Raw genomic sequence first — 23,050 nt, forward strand, 5'->3', positions numbered from 1 at the left:
GATGTGTGGAGGGCCCCAGACTCACTTTGACTCCCAAGGACACACACCTTTCTGGCTTCATTTCAGACAGACACGTAGGTCCCCTGAACACCTCCACAGTGCCATGTGGCTCTCACCTGGAACACCCATCCTCCACTTTCCTACTGCATCTTCTGCACTGGAGCGATCCTGTGGTCTTCCCTGGTTCTACACCTTCCTTGTGCAACCACAAGACCAAGCCCAATCCTCTCTCTTGTGTTTTCTGACCCATTAAACACATCTGTAAGTGGCTCTTTTTCTCTTTCTTTCTTTCTTTCTTTCTTTCTTTCTTTCTTTCTTCTTTCTTTCTTTCTTTCTTTCCTTTCTTTCTTCTTTCTTTCTCTCTTTCTTTCTCTCTTTCTTTCTTTCTTTCTTTCTTTCTTTCTTTCTTTCTTTCTTTCTTTCTTTCAGAGAGGGGTTGGGGAGGAGAGGGAGAAAATCTTAAGCAGGCTCCAGGACGTAGGGCTTGATCTCGACCCTGAGATCATGACCTGAGCCTAAATCAAGAGTCAGATGCTTAATTGACTGAGCCACACAGGCGCCCCAGTATTTCTGTATGTAGCAATCTGTGTTTATATTAAGCTCTACGTGAGCTCATACTAGTATCTCCAACATTCATCTAGGGCCACATGGATCGTCCTAGGCTCCCTGTCTTGGCTTATTTGCACCAGTGAGATGGCTCCCACCATCTGTCATTCTTTTGCTTAATTGCTTAATCCCAGTTATACATGCACAGTGGTCTCTCACTGCATATTTACCTGTGGGTTTATTTGTCTTCAAGATCAATGCTCATTATCAAGCTCTTAAAAATAACTAAATACATAACGCATGCCAGCCGCTGATCTAAACACCATAAACATATTCTTTCATCCTCGTAACCATGTGAGACATCTGCTATTAGCTCTAACAGAGGAGGAAACTGACATACAGAAAAGCCAAGCAAGGAGCCCCTGTTGCACCATAACTGAGAGGCAGGACCAAGGACTTAAGCTCCAGATTCCTGGATTCTGGAATCCCGGAGGGACCACTCCTCCATGCTAAAAGCTCCCGCGTGTGTGGCTGTTTCCTGTGCCCCCTTGCACACGGTGTGTCCCTGCAGCAGGAGGTCAAGGGTGGTCCAACCACAGTGGGGTACTATTCACTTCTGGACTCTCGCTACTCTTATAAGTTATTTAATTCATCACCTGTGGGATCCCCATCCCACCCCTACGAAAGCTGCTCCTAATTCCACCTCTGATCCACGTGGCCCCTGGCTCTGCCTCCCTCATGCGTGGGAGCAGGTCTCCATTCTATTCTCCACCCCCCTTGAGCCCCTACATCTCTAAGAAGAGCCTCTAGCTCTGCCTCATGTGTGGGGGCAGGGGCATTCCTCCTTCTCCTGACCCCTCACTTCCAGGGCCCCTTGGTGTTTGCTATGCACCTGAAGACATGCAGAGGAGCCCCAATCTTAAATTTTTAAAAATCACAACTTTGTAACCACCTCATCTCTTGCTTCTCCCCTTCTTCCTCCAAATACTGTCTGAGTGACTCCTCCACCCCAGGCTCTGTTCTAGGCAGAGGGATTCCAGGACAAGCAAAACTGGCCAAACTTACATCCTCGAGGGGCTGGTGCCGTAGCATATTTAATCTGCCTGAAGGAACAGGGAGCACCCAACCCCATGCCTTCTACCTGCTTTTAGGAAAGAAGTATGTATTGGTGAGAAGTGATCATACGTGTTTTATTGAGCATACAGAGGCAATGCCATTGTCCATCAGCGATATAATTCAGGATTAATCATCTCTGACTAAAGTCTCCACAGGGACCTGCCCCAGCTTCTCAGACATCACACTTTGTAGGACTGGTATTTCTGAAGATGGACCTGGCAAGAGGAAGGATCCCTCTGAATACAGGCCTCTGGCCCTGAGAAGACCCATGGGATTGCAGAAGAGTTCCTTTCTCTGGCCAGAGGCAGTTCCTTCCATCCCATCACTGTAGTGATGATTTTCTTTGTAAGAGCAGCTGTTATCGGGAGCTACTACCCCAGGGCTAGCCCAGCACAGCTAGACGCACCTGCTCACAGTGAATCGGGAATGGTGGGTCAGTCTGGAGAGAGACACCACAGAAGCCCTTTGGACAGTCCCAGTGGGGCCTGCATTCCACCCTGGGCTGGTCCTCATTCTGGATGCTCGCAGACAACTACTGGTCAGGAATAAAAGCCCAGAGGGAAGCTCCACACAGACCCGCTTGGCAGGCTCCTCTTCTGGAGTTACTGCCCCAAAGTAGAGAGCGGGAAGTCCTTTAGTTCCTCCTTTTCTGGGTGCACCTCTGACACCTTATTCATCTTGGTGAAAATCTGATTGATTTCCATGAATGTCTTGGCCTTGGTCTCGGGGACAACCAGGAAGATGTAGATGGTGGTGAGGAGACATATCACAGCAAAAATGATGAAGCTGTAAGCTCCAAGGCCCACCTGAGGGAAGGGGATCAGGGTTCACTTTCTCGAAAAGGTTCTCCCTTTCCCCCTTGGGGATTCGTGCATCTGGGTCCCCTGGGTCCCACTCACCTGAATGAACGGGAAGATCAAGCCCACAGTAAAGTTGGAAAGCCAGTGGACACTGCCGCCCACCATGAAGGCCGACGGCCGGGAGGACTGCAGGAAGATCTCCGTGATGAGCAGCGCGGGGATGGGACCTTGGGGGGTAGAGTGAGAGAAGAGGAAGAGCTGCCTCCTCTGAAAGCAGAGCAAGACCACACAGGGTCTTGGAGCCCCTACTGGTCAGGGCACCCAAGGCAACGGGCCCAAGGGCCAGTATGTCTCCAGTACCCCAGGGCTTGTGGAGAAGCAGGGTAAGACCAACAGCAAGAATTTGGCACCACAGGTGACACTCTGTGACGTCCCTAAAAGGGGCCATGACCACCCTCAAGGCTCTCTACGCTAATCATATGGCCCATTTCAACGCACACAGTCCAGGCTGCTTTACCACTTTAACTCTAATTATGCTCTGTCCAAACCCCTTTGCAATAAGAAGGCAGGGGGAGAAGCCTTTTGGGGGCTGTATCCGGTCTCCAAGGAGCCTCTTCCAGGGAACAGAGGTTTGTAGGGCTGATGGTGCAGGGGAAGAGATGCAGAAAGCATAGAGCCGGCTCTGGGGTACATACTGGGCCCAAGGGCGTGTCCTACGACGTAGCAGATGACACAGGCAATGCTGACATAAGGCATCCAGGATATTGTGTCCTGTGGGGAGAGAACAGAGTTGGATCACACCTGCAAAGCAGGGACAACCAGGGATGGGGAACGTCGGGGATTTGGGTCCTCAGAGGGCCAGCCGCTCTGCAAGGGCTGGAGGAGGAGGGCACCTGGCTCCTCCAACAGGCAGCACCCCCCAGAGGCCTCCAGAAAATCGGCCATCAGTGGCAGTGGGCTGCTTTGGGGTGGGGGCCCCGGGGGCTTGCAGATGGTCCCCAGGCATCTGATTCGTCGTAGCTGCTAAAAGACCATTTTGGTCTTCCCCCTCATACTGCAGTCGTGGGCTCAGGGGGTGGACAGAAGACTCCTGCCTCCGCCCGAGCCCCAGCTGCCTCACCTGCAGGGCCAGAGCGACCGTCAGCACGCAGCAGGCCGTGAAGCAGACAGAGAAGCCCAGAAGGAGCAGGAACCTGCGTCCCAGGAGCTCCACCACGAACGCCTGCAAGGGAGGGGGCGCAGGATGAGCAGAGAGGCTCAGAGCCCTGCGGACAGGAGGCCGCACCTCTGCCTGGAGCTGCCTTCCTGGGAAGCCCCCGCTCGTCCCACACACCCCTTCTGGAGGGACAGCTGTGAGGAGACGCGGGCAGGTCGTGTGCCCACTTGCCCATGTGTGTGCCCCCCAGTAGGCCCCCACGCTCTCCAGTCCAGGGGTCCCACGCATTCCTGGCACAGGTAGCAACCCTGAATGCCAGACATTGGGGAAGAGCCACTTCACGCAGTGGAAGCTTCCAGACTCGGGAGCAGGGGTCTCCACCTTGGGGGTGTTGCACAGGTTGCCTCCTAAGAGACAGGCTGTCATCTGACAAGAGCCAGAGGCTGCAGATGAGGAGACCAAGAGGCACCTCGGATCCGGCTCTTTCCTTGGCTAGGACCCTCCCCCCGCAAGATGTCCTCCATCCGTGGTGGCTGTCGCAGACTCACGGCACAGATGGTCATCAGCACGTTGACAGTCCCGGTGCCCACTGTCACATACTGGACATCATGATCGTTCACCCCGGCACTCAGGTAGATCTGGTCTGCATAGTAGTAGATCTGGAAGGTACCCAGAGGCTGGTGGGGCCCTCAGGGCAATGCCTGTGATGCCGCCACCCCCCTGATGACACCGCCCCCTGGCCCCCGAGCCCCCCAGCCCCCCAGCCCAGCCCCCATACCGCGTTCACTCCCGACAGCTGCTGGCCGCCCATGAGGATGATGATGGAGATGACCTGCCACCGCAGGGACCTCATGCTGAACAGCTTCAGCACGGAGATGAAGCCTGCCGCCTTCTCGGCCTCGTCCTCCTGCTGGATCTCCTCCATCTCCCAGTCCACGTTGTCCCAGCCTCGCAGCCTCTTCAGCGCTAACGGCAGGGAGCAGGGCGTCGGCTCAGGGTGCCCCAACTTCCCACAGCCAAGACGCTGCGGCCTCTGTCCCCTGCCCATTCTGCCCCACACAGTAAAGTCTCACCATTTCTGGCAGCTTCTTCATCCTTCTTCTGGATCAGCAGGTACCGGGGGCTCTCGGGGAAGAAGGGCAAGAAGAGGAGCTGCAGAGCCGCCGGGATGCCAGTCAGCCCGAGGAGGATTGGCCAGCCTGCAGGGGTGCCGGTGTCCACGTGAGAGCCGGCTCCAGCCAGGTCACCTGCCCTCTGCGCCCCCAGCACCTGCTCTCCCAGGTGCCACTCTGTCCCGAGACCTGGACTGGTTTCCTTAAGGGTTGGACACAGAGCTGGTGACACTGGATGCCCTCCCATGCTCTGATGCAGCATGCCACTCAGGACTCTGCTGGGGCCACCAGGACATCTGAACTAGAATGGCCTGAGCAGCACTGACCATCAGAATGAAAACCACAAACAATGCAAATGTCCGTGATGGTAGAATGGATGCACGAAACACGGTGTATTCACAGAACAGAACTCTACACTGTGCTGAAAACCTCCACAGAAGCCAAACTTGGTGGTGGGGGCAGTGGTCCACACAATGGTCCAAAACTGGATGAAGTCCAGGAATGGAAAATTAGCTTGATCTTTGCAAAAGGTGACAAAAAACTATAGGGAGATGCAAGGATGAGATGGTAAACGTCAGCACAGTTGGCTCCCCGTGGGGGTGGGAAGGCCATGGTTGAGGGGCATGCAGAAAGCTTCCAGTGGGGTGAGGTGTCTGGGAGGCCAAGTCGGTGAAGTGTCTGCCTTTGGTCCTGATTTTAGGGTCCTGGGATCAAGCCCCATGTTGGGGCTCCTTGCTCGGGGGGAGCCTGCCTCTCCCTTTGCCTCTGCCCTTCCCCTTGCTTGTGCTCAATCTCTCACTAACTCTTTGTCAAATAAATAAATAAAATATTTTTTAAAAAGCAAGCAAGCAAGCAAGCAAGCTTCTAGGGGACTGGCCTGGTTCTAGTTCCAGATCTGTGTCCAGACTGAGCACCGGTGTTTGATCTCTGACAGAGTGAAGATATGTCCATTTATGTCTTATGTGCTTCTCCTTTCTTATGTTATTTTGCACAATAAAAATGGTCCAATGAGTGAATGAGTCGTTCAGGCCCCTTCTAGGAGCTCTTAACACCTTGACTCTCCCCCGTTTCTCTTAGGGCTTGCAGTCAGTGACGATGGTGGACATCTGCATACCAGGCACTGTCCTAATGGCTCTCCGTGTGTTAATTCACTTCCCCATCACAGCCACGTCGTGAGGCAGGTGCCAGGACCAACCCCACCCCATGCCTACAAATGCAGGCACAGAGGCCACAGGCCCCGTGCCCAAGATCAGGGGCAAAGCTCAGAGCCAGACCCAGGCATGCCGAACCCTGGGGACTCTTCACCACCTGTTATACAGACTGAGGCTCAGACTTAGGTGACAGCCTTGTGACAACCAGCGAGTCTCACTCCTGAAATGGAAGAGGAGTAAACAAAGAACACCCGCATTTAGACGTCATCTTTTTCTCTCTCTCTCTTTTTAAGATTTTATTTCTTTGAGAGAGTGAGAGCAGAGAGAGCCAGCAGGGGAAGGGGCAGAGGGAGAGGGCAAAGCAGACTCCCCGCGGATTAGGGAGACCAACGTGGGGCTCAATCCCACACCCCAAGATCATGACCTGTGCTGAAGGCAGACGCTCAACTGGCTGAGCCACCCAGGCACCCCGACATCATCTTTTTCAAGTCCCATTTCAACCCCTGAACCTTCCCCCTAAGAAAATGATCCCGTGCAGTAGGTTCAGCTTCTGCCCTGCCCACTGCTCTGCTGGATGGCTCATCGTTTTCCCAACCTCCTCCCTTCCCTTTTCCTGAATCCAGGGCTCCGCTAATCCCAGACTCTGACTCAGTTGCCCTGTATAGCCCACCACACATATGGACTCATCTCCGATTTGGGCCACTGCCATCTGACTCTGGCCCCCACCCCACCCCCTACATGGAAACTCCTCTTGGAGACCCCAAACTGCCAAATCCAGACACCCTGTTGCAATCTTTTCAAGAAGATTGTCAGATCTCTTCACAACCACTGCACCGTGACTGCCTGCCTCCTTCACTGCTACTCTCATCTGGGCTTCCTTCCCTCCTTCCTTGTTCTTGAGCATCTGTTACGTGCCAGGAATTGTGCTGGAGATTCAATGACGAATAAGGCCAAAGTTCTGTCCAGAGGAAGGGCCCCAACAGGGAAATAGCCTCAAAAAAGGATGCAGGGACAAATGCAGTCCACACAACACTTGTAGTGCCCTGAACACACAGAGACTTTCTGCACTTCTGCCCCCATGCCCGTCAGGAATGCCTGTCCTCCTCTCCCGCCCGCCACAATCCTGGCTCCCAGCTGTACACTGGCAAACACTTCATGGGACACCAGGGCTCTGCACATTGCCCTGCATCCTGCTGATCATTTACGTGCCATCACTGGGAGACAGGAAGTTAGCCCTGTGACCCCTGGTCCCTGCTCCTTATGAGGGGCATTGAAAGGGGGATCAGTGTTTAACATGGACCTAGGCCCAAGTCACCTGAAGTGCATCCTAATGAGACTTCGGACATGTTATCCAATCTCTCTATGCTTCAGGTTCCACATCTGTAAAATGGGCATAATAAGTATCTGCCTTATAGAGTTATTTGGAGGGTTGAATGGAATTAAGATAAAGACATAGTGCCTGGCCCCCAATAAGCATGTTATACATTTTGGTTGGTGTGACTTTTTTTTTAAGGATTTTATTTATTTATTTGACACAGAAAGAGAGAGAGAGAAAGAGAGAGAGCACAAGTAGGAGAGCATCAGGCAGAGGGAGAGAGAGAAGCAGACTCCTCGCTGAGCAGGGAGCCCCATGCAGGGCTGGGATCATGACCTGGGATCATGACCCGAGCTGAAGGCAGACACCTAACCCACTGAGCCACCCAGGCACCCTGCAACTATCACTGCCTTTGCCTGTTACTGAGCACCTACTATATGCTGGGCTTGGGCCCTCGAGGAGGGAAGCGTGGGGTCTGCAGCCATCTTGAGCTTACCTTCTTTGTTTGCAAGGAGGTTCCGAAGACCAAAGATCTGGGCCACAAGAATGCCGACAGTGATGAAAACCTGAGGTACCACCCCGAGGGCCCCCCTCAGATTTTTAGGAGCCAGCTCCCCCAAGTACATGGGGACAACGTTGGAAGACAGACCTGTCAGGGGATGGAAGTAAAAACACCATCAGGAAACATTAGTCTGAGAGAGATCAGCTGCATCTCCAAACACACTTGTTCTTATCCAGTAATCACATTAGTTGGGCTGAAACTTTTGTCTCAAGGAGGCAAGAGTAAGCAAACACCTCTTTTAATTCTTCATCCTTTAAGCAATGGGGAAAAGAGAAAATAGTCTGAACCAAGGAAGTTCACAGACAAGCACCCTTGGTTTTCAACACGTGTCACCAGGGGCAGGGGACATGGGTGGCCTGACCTCTGGGCTGCCCTCCTACCTGGCTTCATGTCAGGGAAGAAAAGCCCAGGTGTGGTCTGGCACCTTGTCCTCTCTGGCTCCTTGGGAGAGTCTGTTCAGATGAGGCCAAGGACCCCTGCCCACCGGCTCCACCTTCTGAGAAGGTATATCACGTAACAAACTGATGCACAGATGCCCACATAGACACCGAAGCACTAACTCTATTTATTAGTAAGCATGACAAATGTAAATATATATCGTAAAATAATTGCTACCTCAGATTTCTGGAATCCCCACTATTTAAACTTTTAAGTTTTCTCATCTTACTGAAACAAGAAAGAATAGGTGGAACTTAATTTTATAGGCTCTAAAGTATTTTCACATATATCATCCCATTTAATTCCCCCAAAAGCCCAACAAGAGGCTGAGAATCTTGGATGGAGGTCAGCTGGGTTGTTAGTACCCCAAGGATGGGACACCCAGTCACGAGTCAGGCTGGGTCTCCAAGGGATGAGGGTCTAAGAGGAGGCTCCAGCCACAGGGAGGCCAAGGGGAACCGTGTAGGGCTCGTGGAGATTGGAGCTGCTGGCAGCGGGTGGGTATTTGATGACATCCATACAGGAAGGAATCTTTTGAGAGCCAAGTGTTCAAGCCTTGCGATTCTGCCCAAGGATATCTGCTTAGTGTTTTAAAAGAGGCTTGCTGTTCATTCACATTGGCTCGTCCCAGTTGTCGGAGCAAAGAGGGGCAGCCTTTGCAGCAGCTCTGAGAAGTCTGGTGGGGTGTGCTGTGGGGAGACCCTTGCCGGCCTAGTGCCCAAAGGGCTGGGAGGAGGCAGGGGCCCTTGACGGGTGGGCTCCTTGGTCACCACTCAGAGCCCAGGGTGGGGAAGCCCACATCTCAGCAGCAAGTCGCTTAATTAGGGACAAAATCAAAGAAGCAAACATCAAGAGGTTTGTGAAGAGATGGGTCCTCTTCATGCTCGTGCGAAGCAGTCTCTATTCTGAGACTCCACTGGGCAATCCCAGCTGGCCCATTCGGACAGAGTCCGGGAAAGTGGCTTTTACATTTGAAATTCCTTCGGTGAATGTGCCTGGCGCTCTTGCCACGCGACTTGGCCAACAGTGAGCCGGTGAACTGAGCATCTCAAGTCCCACTGTCTGTCCCTGCACTGCCGTTGTCCCATACCCCCTTTGGCAGAGCAGCTGTTCACTTCCTTTTTAGGAAGTCTGAGTAGCATGCTGCTGGCTCACACACCTTCCTTTTTCCAGAGCCATGTGAAAGAATTAACTACAAATGCATTATGACCTCAGATCCAAACATGATCTGAGGACCCAGGAAACTCCTGACACATTTTCAGGGGGCTTGTGAGATCAAAACTATTTTCCAACCATCCCTGGATAGTGCCCTGTTCACTCTTGTCCTCGTGAGCACACGGTGGAGCATTCCAGAGTCTACACAACCAGCAGGGCACAGAAGCAGGTCTGAGAAGCCAGCTGTCTTCTATGAAGCCAGACGTTAAAGAGATTTGCAAAAAATGTAAAGCAATGCCACTCTTCTCACTAAGTTTTTTGTTGTTGTTGTTGTTGTTTTGGCATACACAACTCTTCTCATAGAGACGTGTAATGGGCTTTGTGGTGCCATTTAAGTCAATTAAATGAACATTTGTTGGTTGCAATTTCTAAATGGCAAATATTGACCAATACAACCCACATGAGAAAGAAGCTCTTTGGAACCCTCAATAATTTTAAGAGTGTAAGAAGGGCCTGAGGCCAACACGTTTGAGAACTGCTGACTTCAAAGTCATGCTTATTTAAGAGTAAAGGTTGGGAGTTTTGTGATTTGTTCTCTTTTGGAGTCTAACATTTCCCTGTTGGGACCAACTCTGAAGTGCCGGATGGTCAACAGAAAAGGGCCTGCCGGCACCTGCCCACTGCTGACACCTGCCAGAAATCAGCCCTGTTTCATTAGCTGAGTTCCAGCAGGGGTGGCAGGAGGCAGGAACAGGGCCAGGCACTCTCAGGCCTCAGGCCTCAGGCCATCCAGCGCTCTCAGGGAAAGCTGTACCAGAGTAGCTTGTCATGGGGCCTATCACTTTCCTTGACAGGACCTCTTCTCTCTTCAGGGATCTTATTTTCCTCTTCTCCTGGACTCCACAGTTCCTCAACATTTCCCCTAACACCACCTCCTCACCATCTCCCCCATTGTCCACTAGCACCAGCTGAGGGACTTGCTGGCTTCCAGCCAGCTCAATCATTTATCCTCATTCCCATACTTGAAGGAGAAGATGAGAGCTGCTGGCACTGTCAGGACCAGGTGCAAGTTTGCTGGCAAGGCACCCAGGATGCAGCATTTTGGGGGCACCCACCCTGGATGCCCACCCTGAAGGCAGGCACACAGCCCTGAAAGTAGGTGTCCTGCTCGCTCCCACCAGCCCTGGGAAGTACAGTCTACAAAAGAATGTCAGGTTGGGGAAAGGCCCCACACATAGATTTAACCCCATCTCTTCAGTCTGAAGCAATTATGGGGGAGCTTCCTATGACCACCAAAGGATGGCCTCCAAGGATAGCTTTGGAGGGTTTGCAAAATAGCTCTGGGACTTATGAAGCGAGAGACCCCAATGAGTCATTGCCTTGGAGGAGTAAATGAAAACAGACCCTTGAAAAGCCCATCGCAAACATCACATAAAAGTTGTAATCACATTCCCCATAAAAGTTGAAAGGCTGCTCTCATTAAGAAGGATTCATGGGGGCAGCCCCAGTGGCCCAGTGGTTTAGCGCCGCCTTCGGCCCGTGGCATGATCCTGGAGACCCAGGATCGAGTTCTGCATCGGGCTCCCTGCATGGAGCCTGCTTCTCCCTCTGCCTGTGTCTCTGCCTCTCTCTCTGTGTTTCTCATGAATAAATAAATAGAATCTTTAAAAAAAAATAAAAGAAGGATTCGTATGTTGGATTGTTAGTCAACATGCTTTTTTTGACCAAGACCCACTAAAAAAACAGAAACCTGTTTTATATTGCAACCTGATTTTCACACCCGTATAGATAACCAAAACGAAAGTTGCAGAAGACAAGTCTTATCTCTACAGCACACGACACAGTCTACTCTGCCTAGAACAAGAAAATGCAGCTCACTAATCAAGGGTCACCACCCACTCACCGTCCCTCCTGCAGTTGAGAAAACACAAAGATAAAGGACCAGACGGGAAGCGAGCTTCTGAACAGAATTCTGTATTTCTGACTTTCACAGAACGGCTCTCTTCACCAGAAGCGGCACAGGGATGCTCTGCCCTTGGCCACCCCTGAGACTAAGTCCCCGATCCAGAGTCTGGTTCAGGGCAGAGGCAGAGGAGCAGCCTCCATCTCCATCCTTCAGGGGTCCCAGAATGGTCTGGACCCTGGTGCCTGCCCCTCCTCATTGATTATCCTTTTTTTTTTTTTTTTTTTTAAGTATTTTGTGTATTCATAGGATACCTTAAACTTAAAGTCATATGAATGACATGAGGGTTGGGAAGGAGGAATTGGAAATATAAGGTTGCAAGTTCTTTTATGTAATGTGTGAAGCCGTTTATTATTGATTGAAAAGTACACTCTAACCATTTGTAAATGTACATTTTAAATCCTACGCTGACCACTAAAAAAATCTTTAAAATAAGATATAGAAAAAAATAAAATAAGACATAGAAATAATGTACCAATAGAGGAGATAAGATGGAATTGTTTTAAAATTTTAAATAATTATTTTAAATTAAATTAAATAATTGTTTTAAAATTTCAACTCAGGTTCTCGATCATCCTAAATTACAGAGTGGTAGCACAGGGTAGTATCATTTACCTGCACATATTCCCACCAAAAGTCTGGACAAAATGATCATCTCAAACGACCGGGCTACCTCACTGCACCCCATTAAGATGGCGGGAACTATGGAAAAGATGTTGTTGAAGAGCAAGGTCCCTTTCCTGCAGAGGAGGAAATCTCAGTTAGCCTGGGTGCAGGATTCACTTATTCATTTAAAAGATAGATGTTCACCAACTGTCCGCCCAGTTACAGCATCAGGCTCTGTGGCTGCTTTATGCTCTCTGCAGTCGAAGACTGACAGGTCAAGTGCACAGCCTGGTGTGGGAACATTCTCTCTGTGAGACAGTGGAAATGACCACAGTGCACAGCACATCAGTGGTGGGGAGCAGAGGGAAAGAGCCACATAGTACAATACACTCAAGGGTTTTTGAAATCACTAACTCTCATGATGTTAGTGTAATCTTGAAACCAGATCAGATAAGGACATTAGAAGGAATGGGTAGGCCAACCTCACTTATATCACATAGATGGAAAAATTGTGCATGAAATATTAGCAGACTGAATTCAACAGCATATATAAAAATCTTCTAATGTTTTAAAATGCCAAACAAGGAATGCCTGGGTGGCTCAGTGGTTGAGCATCTGCCTTTGTCTCAGGGTATAATCCCGAGGTCCTAGGATCGAGTCCCACATCGGGGTTCCCAAATGGAGCCTGCTTCTCCCTCTGCCTATGCCTCTGCCTCCCTCTCTCTATGTCTCTCATAAATGAATAAATAAAATCTTAAAACAGAAAAACACCAAACAAAATAAAATGCCAAATCTGGGAAAAGCAAAATTGTAATATTTTACAAATTACAGACAATCATTGTGACTCCAGATAGATAGGGAAGGCAGACACAAAAAGCAAAAACCATAAAGGAGAGTTAAGTCTGTCCACTCGAATATTTAAACATCTTGTATGAAAAAGATACTATGTGTGTGATTAAGCAATAAAGCAAGAGATCAAGAAAATACTTGCCTGATACAACAGTATTATTTGGACATGCCCAGAGATGGAATTTCCTCCTGGCTGTATAATCTTGGCTAAGTTACAGCATAGGAAAATGTTTTCCTATTTTGAAAAAGGAGACGGGGCTTTTGTATGGATTGGAAGAATTAATAACCCTAAAAGTGTTCAGGATAGAGCCTGGCACAGAGGAACCCATCAATAAATTGTTGGTTGCTACTGTTATATAAGGAACAGATCCTTAGGAAAACCACAAACAACTGAATAGCTTTTATCATCTCAGGCAGACAGCTGGACAAGCAACTGTCTGCTGCATCTGTGGACCAAAAGGACCAACGGACCAAAGTCCTTTCCTTAAAAGACTCGTCCTTCAAACCTGTGATTGATTAACGTCCTGGCCCCCAGGGAAAACTGCTCAGTTCAACACCAAACTCCCAGGAAGACCTTAGGATTTTAGATCCCAAAGCAGAGGTTGTATGTTTCTAATCTCATACTCTTTTTGAAAAATATTGGAGAAGGCACTGGGTTCTGGTCTTGACTCTTGAGCTAAAGAGATCTGTGGCCAGGAAGACAATTTGACCTTACCTAGCCTCTGAGCTTGTCTGCCAAGGGAAAAAGCTGGTGGGGTGGGACTCTTAAATACTCTTAATAACAAAACCACTTTTTCATGCCCATGGAATTTACACCAGGGAGTGTGATGTCTTAAGGACCTTTTTTTTGGAATCAAACATTAGAGATCAAGAATCTCTAATGTTTCTAGAATTAGTGGCAAAAAATTGAGTCTCAGTCAGTTAAGCATCTGTCTGCCTTTGGCTAGGGTCATGATCCCAGAATCCTGGGATCGAGTCCTACATTAGGCTCCCTGCTCAGCTGGGGGCCAGCTTTCCTCACTCTCTCTCTCTGCTGCTCCCCCTGCTGTGCTCTCTCATTCTGTCAAATAAATAAAATCTTAAAAAAAAGAAAAGAAAACAGAAATCATCAGAGCAGTTATTACCTAGTTTTACAAACAAAAAAAACCATTTCAGATTTGGCCCTCGGTTTTAAATGGTTGGGATCTAGGAGCTTCAGGAGCTGGGAATTCACATCGCCTTACCTGCCAAGTTTATTCACCAAGGGGCCGACCATGAGGGATCCGATGAAACCTCCAAAGGGGAACATGGACACGGAGACAGACCACAGCAAGGTCAAGGAAAACTCATTTATGTAGTTATTGTTACGTTCAAAATAGGTCTCATTATAAAATGCTTTCATGAGCTGGAGAACAAAGAAGAAGAGAGTGCCACAATAACTTGACCTGGTTTTGCAAAAAGAATCCCGTAAGCTGGTGGGCCAACTGACAGATGGCCTGGGCACTAGTAAAGTGAAAGGGAAAAAGGATGAAGTTGTATGAACAGCAATTAGCCCGGGCACCAGCACAGGGAGCTGCCAGGCCTCTGATAAGCACACTTCCCCCCAAGTTCTGAATTCCAGTCCTCTGGTCCTTTGCATGAGCCCTGATCCTCCAGAATCCTCGGGACAGTGCAAGGCTGCAGAAGACCAGAGCCCCCACCCGTAATCCCGAGGCCAGCCCCAGCATGCACAACCAGGCCTGGCTCTCCAGGAGAAGCTGAGGCCGGGGGCACTGGGCCCATCCCCGTGGTCCTGTGCCCACCAGTCACTCTCCTGGGCTTGTGCTGTGTGTCTCATGGGTATTTCCCTCTCCTGTTACCTGAGGACACACTGTGTGCCCGGGTGTGCACCTATTGCCACCCTTGTGGACATGCCCAGGCCCAGGGAGCTCCAAGGCCCCTCCTCGTTTGTGGGTGGCTGTGTCTCACTCACCCCAGGGACCTACCTCGGCAGGGGAGTTAACGGCGGCCACGTTGTACCCATACTGGAAGGATGACCCAAAGGCCGCTATCAGCGTCGCCAGTGAAAGTACAAGTGTCAGCCTCTGCGGGAGGAGGAGAAATCCTGGCTCAGGTCATAGGAGGCGCTGGGGTTCAAGGGAACTCCTGATTTACTCCGATGTCACATAGAAGGATGCCAGAGAATCTGAAGATCCGTAGTCTTTCGACTGCTCCCTATCTTGAAGCCTACCTCTACCCACCTAACCTGGTAGGTTCCCTGAACCGTAGCACTTAGGGCCAGATAATTCTTTGCTCTGGGGAGCTGTCCTGTAGGCACTATAGGGCCACCTGTCCCCTACCTGTGACAACCCAGAGTCTCCAGACATTGCTAAATGTCCTCCGGGCTGGGGGGAGGCAATTGCCCCTGAGAACCGCCGGGTCAGAAAGACACCGAAGGCTCACCTACGCCAACACTCTACCTCATGTCTGAAATGCTTCCATAACATTCCTACCACGGGGCTGTATGTGCTGACAGTAGCAAATGCACTCAAGTCCTGCCTTAAACACAAACTCCCCTAAAAATCAAAAAGAAGAAAATGTAAACAATTTTAATTGTTTCTTGAGGGCCACTGATTAACTTTCTTTAGCCTCTGGACTTTTGATGGAACAGGCACACAGAGAGAAAATATATAAATCCAGGTTTCTGGGGACTCAAACACCGGTGTTCTGTGATCATATCCCCCTTTGATACATGAGGAAAATGAATACTTATTTAATAGCAAGAGGAAGTCATTAGCAAGATCATGAAAAGCTGGAGAAAAAAGTGGAAAAAGCTTCTCTTAGAATCTATGGATTCTATAATATGTTTGCCCATTGCCGCTTGCTAGCTTAATTGCAAGAATCTCCAGTTTCCTTATCTTCAAAAGGAAGGTCATCACACTCCCTCAGAGCTGTTACAAGGTTGAATTATGAAACTGTAGAGCTATGGAGGTGAATCCACAGACCAGGGCCTGGACGCAGCTCTCAGAAGCCTCCCCTGAGCACCTTCATCCATGTGTTCCCATGGAGGCCCCATCCAGGGGACACATGCCCCCCATGGCAGCCGAGGCGCTCAGGTCTTCCTCCCGGCAGTGCCTCTGCAGCGAGTTAAGTGAAGAGCAGGGCAGGGAGAGAACCTGTAGCCATCCCTGCCTTGTCCTGGTGCCCTGGAGAGCACGAGCTGGTGCTCCATACAGCAGGAGCAGGAGCAAAACCTGCAAGGAGCCCCCATAAATGAAACCTCGCCCTTCCCCTCCCTCCACCAAATGAATGAACAAATGGTTAATTCAGCAGGAAATTTCTGATAAGGGAGATAAGAGCTGTGGGCTCCAGTTTCCAGCCTCTCCTCAACCTCCACCATCCCCTAAAGGCAGGTGCATAAACAGGCACATGCACACACACACCCCACCCCAGATGCAGGACGGGGCTGAACTAGCTCACCTCCCACCTGAAGTGCTCTGGGCAGTCACTCAAATGCGAGCCAGGCATTGTTCTAAGTGCTGGGGATATAGCGGAGAACAAAACAAAGTCCCTCCCCTGTGGCTGTTCTATTGCTTGATTTCGTGGAAGGAAGGAAGGAAGGAAGGAAGGAAGGAAGGAAGGAAGGAAGGAAGGAAGGAAGGAAGGAAGAAGGAAGGAGAAAAGTGATAAAGTTTTCCTCTTCTAATTCTTTTCTAGGTAAATGATTAACTAGAAACACAACAGGCTTCACTCATGCCTCCAACCGCAACTCCTGACCACTTTCTACTTTGATGGGTCCTATGGTTTGAAGTCCTTAGCAAAGCTCTGCTGGGGAGCTGGCTGGTGCCCCAGAATGCGGGAGGCTGCCAGGCGTCCTGGACAGCCAGCAACCTGACAGCTTTTATGAGATCCCAGGGAACATTATCAGAAAGAACTCGGGCTGTAGAGTCTCTAAGCATAGGGCGCACAATTTAACTTCTATGCTTTTTGTCTTCCTCCTTGAATTCAAGAATGTGCCATAGGCACATGCAGGCATAGGGTCTATGGACCTGTAGGAGTCAGGGGTTACCCTCTGTCGAAACAGCAAAGACATTCTGGGTAGGTTCTCACTGACCACGCTGGTCCAAACGCCTTCATTCATTAAACAAATAGTGGTTGGCAGCTGACTATATTCCAGACACCACGCTACAGTCTGATGAGTAGATCAGCTGCCCTCAACATCATGGTCCAATGGGGAAGGTGGATATTTTAAAAAAGACATAGTATTTTAATAGTTTAACTATAACTGTAGTGAGCTCTACAAAGAAAAAAAACCCAGAAATGGTTTAAAAGAGGTGTCAGAAGTGTCAGGGAAGAGGGGCTCAGGTGGGGCATGGCTGAGCCAGGGGCAGAAGTACCAGCTCTGAGGACCATTTAGGGAGCAAAATCAAAGCACTGGTACCCCATCAGGAAAATGCAAATCGAAGCTACAATGAGATACAGCTTCTCATTCACAAGGATGGTTAAAATCAATAAGACAAGTAGTAAAAAGTGTTGGCAAGGGGAAGATTGGGACCCTCTCGTGTTGCTGGCAGGATTGTATGATGATGCATTCGCTTTGGAAAGCCTCACAAAGTTCAACAGAGTAACCGTACGACCCAGCAATTCCACACACAGGTGTGTACCCAAGAGAAACCAAAACTTGTTCACGCAAACAGGTGAACACAAATGTTCCTGGCAGCGTTATTCATAGCGGCCCCAAAAGGGAAACGATCCAAATGTCCATCAGTTGAAGAATACACCAACAGGTGCAGGACATCCATGCAATGCAAGATGATTTGCCCAAAGGAAGAGCAAAGGACACACACTACAAGTGCCCTTCAGCACTGCAAGGCGCTGAGCCTCCAAAGTGTGCTAAGCGAGAGCAGCCAGTCACACTGTCTGCCTCCATCTTTGTGAAATGTCCAGAACAGACAAATCCACGGAGACGGAAGGTAGATTGGTGGTTGCCAGGGGCTGGGGAGAGATGTGGATCACTGCCGGTGGGTACAGGGTTCCTTCAGGGTGATGGGAATGTTCTAAACTTGATCATGCTGATGGTTGCCCAACTGTGAATATTCATGGGTATATTTTATCCAAATTGCATACTTTTTTAAAAAAGATTTTATTTATTTATTCATGAGAGAGAGAGAGAGAGGCAGAGGGAGAACCAGGCTTCATGCAGGGAGCCCGACGTGGGACTCGAACCTGGATCTCCAGGATCATACCTCGGGCCGAAGGCGGTGCTAAAACCACTGGGCCACCAGGGCTGCCCAAAACTGCATACTTTCAAGGGGTAAACTGCATGATCTGTGAGTTATGTTCTCAGTAAAGGTACTATATGTAAAAAAAAGCATGTAAAAGAAAACCATGGTTTAAGCTTTCTTCTTTTTCTTCCATCTATCTTTCTTTCCTTCTTTTCTTTCTTTCTTTCTCTCTCTTTCTTTCTTTCTTTCTTTCTTTCTTTCTTTCTTTCTTTCTTTCTTTCTTTCTTTCGAAAAAGAAAAAGATCAAATATTGAGCTGGATTAGGGCATGAGCGAGAGCCACGCAGGTCTTCCAGCAGCTTATATAAATGACAAGTGGCCTTCAGACATGAAGGGGGGGGGGGCGTGTATCCTCAGAGGCCAAGGGGAGCCATGACTCAGCTTATGCTTTTGGGAGAAATCGCACGTTCTTCATGCCCACAGTAAACTGGCTTCCTGTTTCATAACCATGAACACATTTTGAGACTTAGTAAAATAGTGGCCTTCGGGGTCCGTCTTCCAAATGGGTGTGATTCAAGGCTGCTGGGAAGGGAGCCCTGCCCCAAACGAATCTCTTTGGGAATTTGCTTCCTGGATCCATTCCCGCTGTCAGGGATCTCCCAGAAAAACACACACATCTCCAGAAAAATTAGTTCTTATGAATTATTAACTCTGAATCACTTTCTCACACTATTGATCCCAACGTTCACAAACGGAAAGGGAGGGACAGAGAGGTGCCTTGTCTTGTGGCCATGGTGGTTTAGAGCACCGGGCAGAGTGAGGGGGGAGCCCAAGAGCCTGGGATCGGATCCCAAGCTCCTGCTGCTCGCTGGGTGGACCTGGGCCAGTTACTGGACTTCTCTGTGTCTCAGATCCTTCACCTGTAAAAGGGGGAACCATACTCCCTCCCTCATAGGACTGATGTGAAGAATGGATGAGTTTATACCTGAAAAACACTAGAGCCACACCTGGCTTAGAGTAAGTGCTACACACAGGCTTGCTATCATCATGAGCAGCGATAGAGTCAGAAAGGAGGTTACCTGTTCCAAGATGCTAGGTATTTTGATGGTGGATGTACCCCCTAAAATTATGTGCTTTCATTTTCTAAAATGCTTGGACTTCCCCCCCCTCCAGGCCAAGAGTCCTTTCCCTTGGTAAAAAGTCCTTGATGCCCATTGGTTAGATTCTCGCCTTTTCTTTTTACTTATGAAGGACCCAAAGGCCAGTGAGCCCATGGTCACACAGCCAATGGGGGACAGAGAGCTGGACCCCCTCCATCAGCGCACACAGTCCCTGCTTTCTGCAGGCTTCCCAGGGGCTCCCACTTTCCCTCACCTCCTAACCGCCCCCCCCCCCCTTCACTCAGTAATCTGCAGATTCTTACCAGCAGCCACCATGGAATCATTTTGTTTTCGGGTATCCCAGGAAGCCCAGCACGTGTCCTGGCTGTTGTCCAAAGGGGCAGGTCTGCCCTCAGGCAGCCAGGAAGGGATAGCCTTCATCCCACCTGCCACTGGAGGAGGCTTCCTCCCTTGGAGAATCCAGGGAGCCTACACCTTCTGCTTGTGACCATTTTAATCATATCCTTTCAAAATGTGTTGCTTCTTTTCAGGGACCACCATGCGGGGTGTTCTTCTGCAGCCTCACCCAGGGGCACAGATGGCCAGCATGTTCCTCTTTGAAGAGAGGGCACAGAGCAGCTGAGGGCCTCTCCTGACCCCTGAGCCCCTAAGTTCTTGTCACCACACAGTCCCTTTTATATAAAATAGGGGGGTTAACACTGAGCAGTATAATGATTCCTTAGTTGTCACGAGAGTCTAACAAGATCCACGTAAAGGTGCTCAGCAACCTGGAAAGCTCTGATTCTCTGGGTACGAGAACACCTCTAATGAGAAGGGACTAGGGATATTACTCAACATTCTGCAATACTCAGGCCAGCCCCTCACAGCAAAGAATCTTCTGGCCCCTGGGGTGCCTGAGTGGCTCAGTGGTTGAGTGCCTGACTTTGGCTCAGGTCGTGATCCCAGAGTCCTGGGATCTGCCTCTCCCTCTGCCTAAGTCACCGCCTCTCTCTCTCTCTCTCTCTCTCTCTCTCTCATGAATAGATAAATAAAATCCTTAAAAAAAAAAAAAAAAAAAAGGAAAAGAAAAAAGAATCTTCTGGCCCCAAATGCCATTAGTGCCCTGCTCTAAAGGGTGAGCAAAGTAATATCAGTTATGGGGGAATCATGATGTACCAGGTAATTTGAGTACATTATCTCATTATTTGCTCCAGCAGCCCTATGAAGCGGTAGGGTTATCATTCCCATTTTACAGATGCAAAAGCTGAGGCACAGAGCAGTTAAATAACTTGCCCAGGTTCCCACAGCTAGAATAGGATGGAGCAGGAACGGAACCAGGTGCTTCCAGCTCCAAAACCTGCTCTTAACCCACGAGCTACAGAGCATGCTCTCAACTTGTCTGTGCTAATGGTCTCACATCCATGCCCGGTTCAGTAATAATCTGCACAAATATGTACCTCTGCTGCCACAAATACAAGCAAAAGCTGTTGCAGCAAATAAAATGCAAATTCCTTGAAAGCGTTCATAGTAAATTCATAATCTTTCTATCATTATGTATTTTCTTCAATGGGGAGACTCTCAAAGTACAATGGAAATGCTTTGAGTGAGGGGAGTGGGGTAGGAGGCAAGAGATCCAGAAACCAGGGAGCCTCTCATCTAAAAGGCTGAGAATCTCTGCTACAGATCTGAATTCGATTCGAGTCCCGCACAGTCTTTTCTGTGCCCACCTTCCTGCCATATCGGCCCAGCCATGTGACTTGCCGAAAAACCTAAAGAAGATGTTTCTGAAGCCAAAATCCGAGCAGATCAAAATGCACCTCGCCAGCAACATGTAAGGGTTTTGTGGCTGGTTGCAGAATGCCTGCCCTTCAAGCTTTTCTGGGGGAGGCAGTGGGGACAACTTAACCCTTTGCATCTCTTCAATTTGGTTGCAGGGATTTTTCAAAGCTGTTCCAGTAGAATGATCCCCGAACAATCTCTACATCTCAATATCCCCTAAATCTGTCCTCTAGTCCCTGTCTAAGTGAACTCTGAGCAGCACCTTCCTTCCAACAGAACCCCACCACCACCGCCACCCCCACCCAGCAATGCGGAGCAGGCCCCGGCAGCAGGCTGCTTCGTGCTCCCTCCTTTGCTGGGAGGCCCACTTACCCCCTCCTTCTTGGTTGGATCCTGTTGCTCCATCTTCGGTCTGCGAGCGTGGAGTGCTGCTTACTTCCTTTCAGCCAAAATAACAAATGCACTGAATAGAGGGAGAAGACATTCTGGCTGTACTTTGGCCGTGTCAAGTAACAGCCAATAGCATTTTTATAGCCAGCCTGAGACCGAATAACCCTTTCGGGAGTCCAGAGGTGCGTCTTCTTTCACTTCTTTTAAATGAACTGTCTGGGGTTTCGCTCAGCAAGCGGGCGCCCCCCCCAGGAGCGCAGGCACCGCGCCTTCCTGATTGGGACAGTCTGTGGTACATGCTCGCTGCGAAAGCCTCCACTAGGCAGGCTCGTGATGAGTGACTGGAAGGGTTATTTCTGTTACAAACGCATGGAAAGCCGCTGACCCCACACCATAGCAGGTAACCCGAGGGCAAGAGTTAGGGTCACCAGAGGTTTCTCAGAAGTGGTCCCTGCCAAGAAGCTTGCAGCAAATCCTTCCGAGAGGCAGCTTTTGCTCAAATAACCATGCCACACTTGCTCAGAGAGTTTATTTTCCTCTGGAAGAACCAAGCGGCCTAAAGATGTGATTTTATGTGTAATCATCCCTACTGTAAAGGCAGTAGTTAGTCTGGATGTCTTTATCTACAGGGCAGGGAAAGTGAGTCACGGCTGCTGGTTTGGGTCCTCCATGCATGACCAGGCCACAGCCAGGCTCCTTATGCTCAGCACGTGTTCAGCCACCATGGGGCACCCCCGGGTCAAGGGGCCAAAATCCAGAGCAGAGTCCCACAAGGCCCGCAGGCTTTCATCTTCACAGGATATATTTCCTGTTTTATTTGCTGTGGCAGAAATCCAATTACTTCAGCCGTTCCTCCCTCAAAAGGAGAAGTTAATGGGGAGCCCGCAGCTGTTCCTCCCTCAGTAGCAAACTTGGGAATTGTAACCAGGGTCCTGTATGAGGGGGACTGTGAGGAGGGTGGCTGAGAGTCTCTGTGTGTGAGTTGGGGGTCCCCTGCCCCTCTCACAAGAGAGGATTGGCCATTTCCACCCCCACCAGCTCATTCCCTGTCCGTTCCCTGTGTCATAGCATGATGCCCGGTGAAGGTTTGGCAAGACCAGAGGTTTCCAGTTATTTCAGAGTTTTGAAAAATTCTCCAAAAAAAATGCACTTTTGTTGGGGAGGAGGATGGGAAGGTGAAGGGAAGACACAAGTTGTGCAAACAAAAAGAATCAGCCTTAGTTGGCAGTCCTGGGTCATGCTCGGGCCCTCCTGCCCCGGCTTCTGTGGATACTGGGCATCATGGGCATGGCCGTGTGTCACCAGTGCCCAGTGTGGCCGGCCAAGGAGGCACAGACCCACAGCGGCTACAGTGGCTCCAGCCCCTTGCCTGGGCCCCTGCCACCGGGACCATCAGGGGAAGCACCCAAGGGCTCCAGGCTGCACCTCCTGCACGTGTTCTGTGTCCCTGCTTGGTCACTCCCACTCTAGGACCAGGCCCAGCAACCTAGGGTCTCTGGCGGCTGTTGGGCCCATGGCGAGGCCCTTGGGCTCCTGGGATCTGGGTGCTCAAATGGAGGAAATAGCCCATTGGAGGAGGTATACTCCTGGCGAGACCGACTGGGATGTATGGCCTGTGCCCTCCCCCTGCAAGTGGTCTCTGGGTGTAGTGGGGGGGCGGGGTGGAGGGGTCCTCAGATTCCGTCCTCTTGGCCTCGCCTTCCCTGACCAGCCCCAGTCCGGACTAGGAGAGGAATCTGCCAATGGAAGTCTATTTTTGCCTTGTGGTTTAAAATAACAGTAATGAACAACACTGATCAACCGAAGGACAGGCTGAGGCGTGTCCCAGGA

At 50.0% G+C, this 23,050-nt stretch overlaps 1 protein-coding gene across 2 annotated transcripts; it reads right to left on the reverse strand.

Annotated features, from left to right (window-relative positions):
• Positions 1 to 1,711: 1,711 nt before the first annotated feature.
• On the reverse strand, positions 1,712 to 21,553 carry LOC489640 (solute carrier family 2, facilitated glucose transporter member 5). Of its 2 annotated transcripts, XM_038537884.1 has the most exons (12): positions 21,203 to 21,553; positions 14,734 to 14,832; positions 13,993 to 14,153; positions 11,930 to 12,054; positions 7,693 to 7,845; positions 4,692 to 4,817; positions 4,397 to 4,584; positions 4,167 to 4,277; positions 3,583 to 3,684; positions 3,158 to 3,233; positions 2,562 to 2,689; positions 1,712 to 2,468 (listed from the first exon to the last, which is right to left on the reverse strand). In XM_038537884.1, exons 1-12 carry the CDS (start codon positions 21,233 to 21,235, stop codon positions 2,265 to 2,267), a joined length of 1,506 nt encoding a protein of 501 aa, XP_038393812.1. In that variant the 5' UTR covers positions 21,236 to 21,553; the 3' UTR covers positions 1,712 to 2,264. The 2 variants fall into 2 exon arrangements, with proteins under 2 accessions (XP_038393812.1, XP_038393813.1); XM_038537885.1 differs by lacking the exon at positions 4,167 to 4,277.
• Between the last annotated feature and the right edge of the window lie 1,497 nt (positions 21,554 to 23,050).

This window comes from Canis lupus, chromosome 5 (assembly GCF_011100685.1).
Source record: "Canis lupus familiaris isolate Mischka breed German Shepherd chromosome 5, alternate assembly UU_Cfam_GSD_1.0, whole genome shotgun sequence".
Taxonomy (NCBI): Eukaryota; Metazoa; Chordata; class Mammalia; order Carnivora; family Canidae; genus Canis; species Canis lupus.

Coding starts and splice junctions, on each gene's coding strand:
- LOC489640 (XM_038537884.1), bottom strand. CDS start 21,235: ATGGAGCAACAGGATCCAACCAAGAAGGAGGGG. Junction 3,685..4,166: donor TGCTGATGACCATCTGTGCC/GTGAGTCTGCGA, acceptor CCTCCCTTGCAG/GCGTTCGTGGTGGAGCTCCT. Junction 2,690..3,157: donor AGGACACGCCCTTGGGCCCA/GTATGTACCCCA, acceptor CTACCCCCCAAG/GTCCCATCCCCGCGCTGCTC.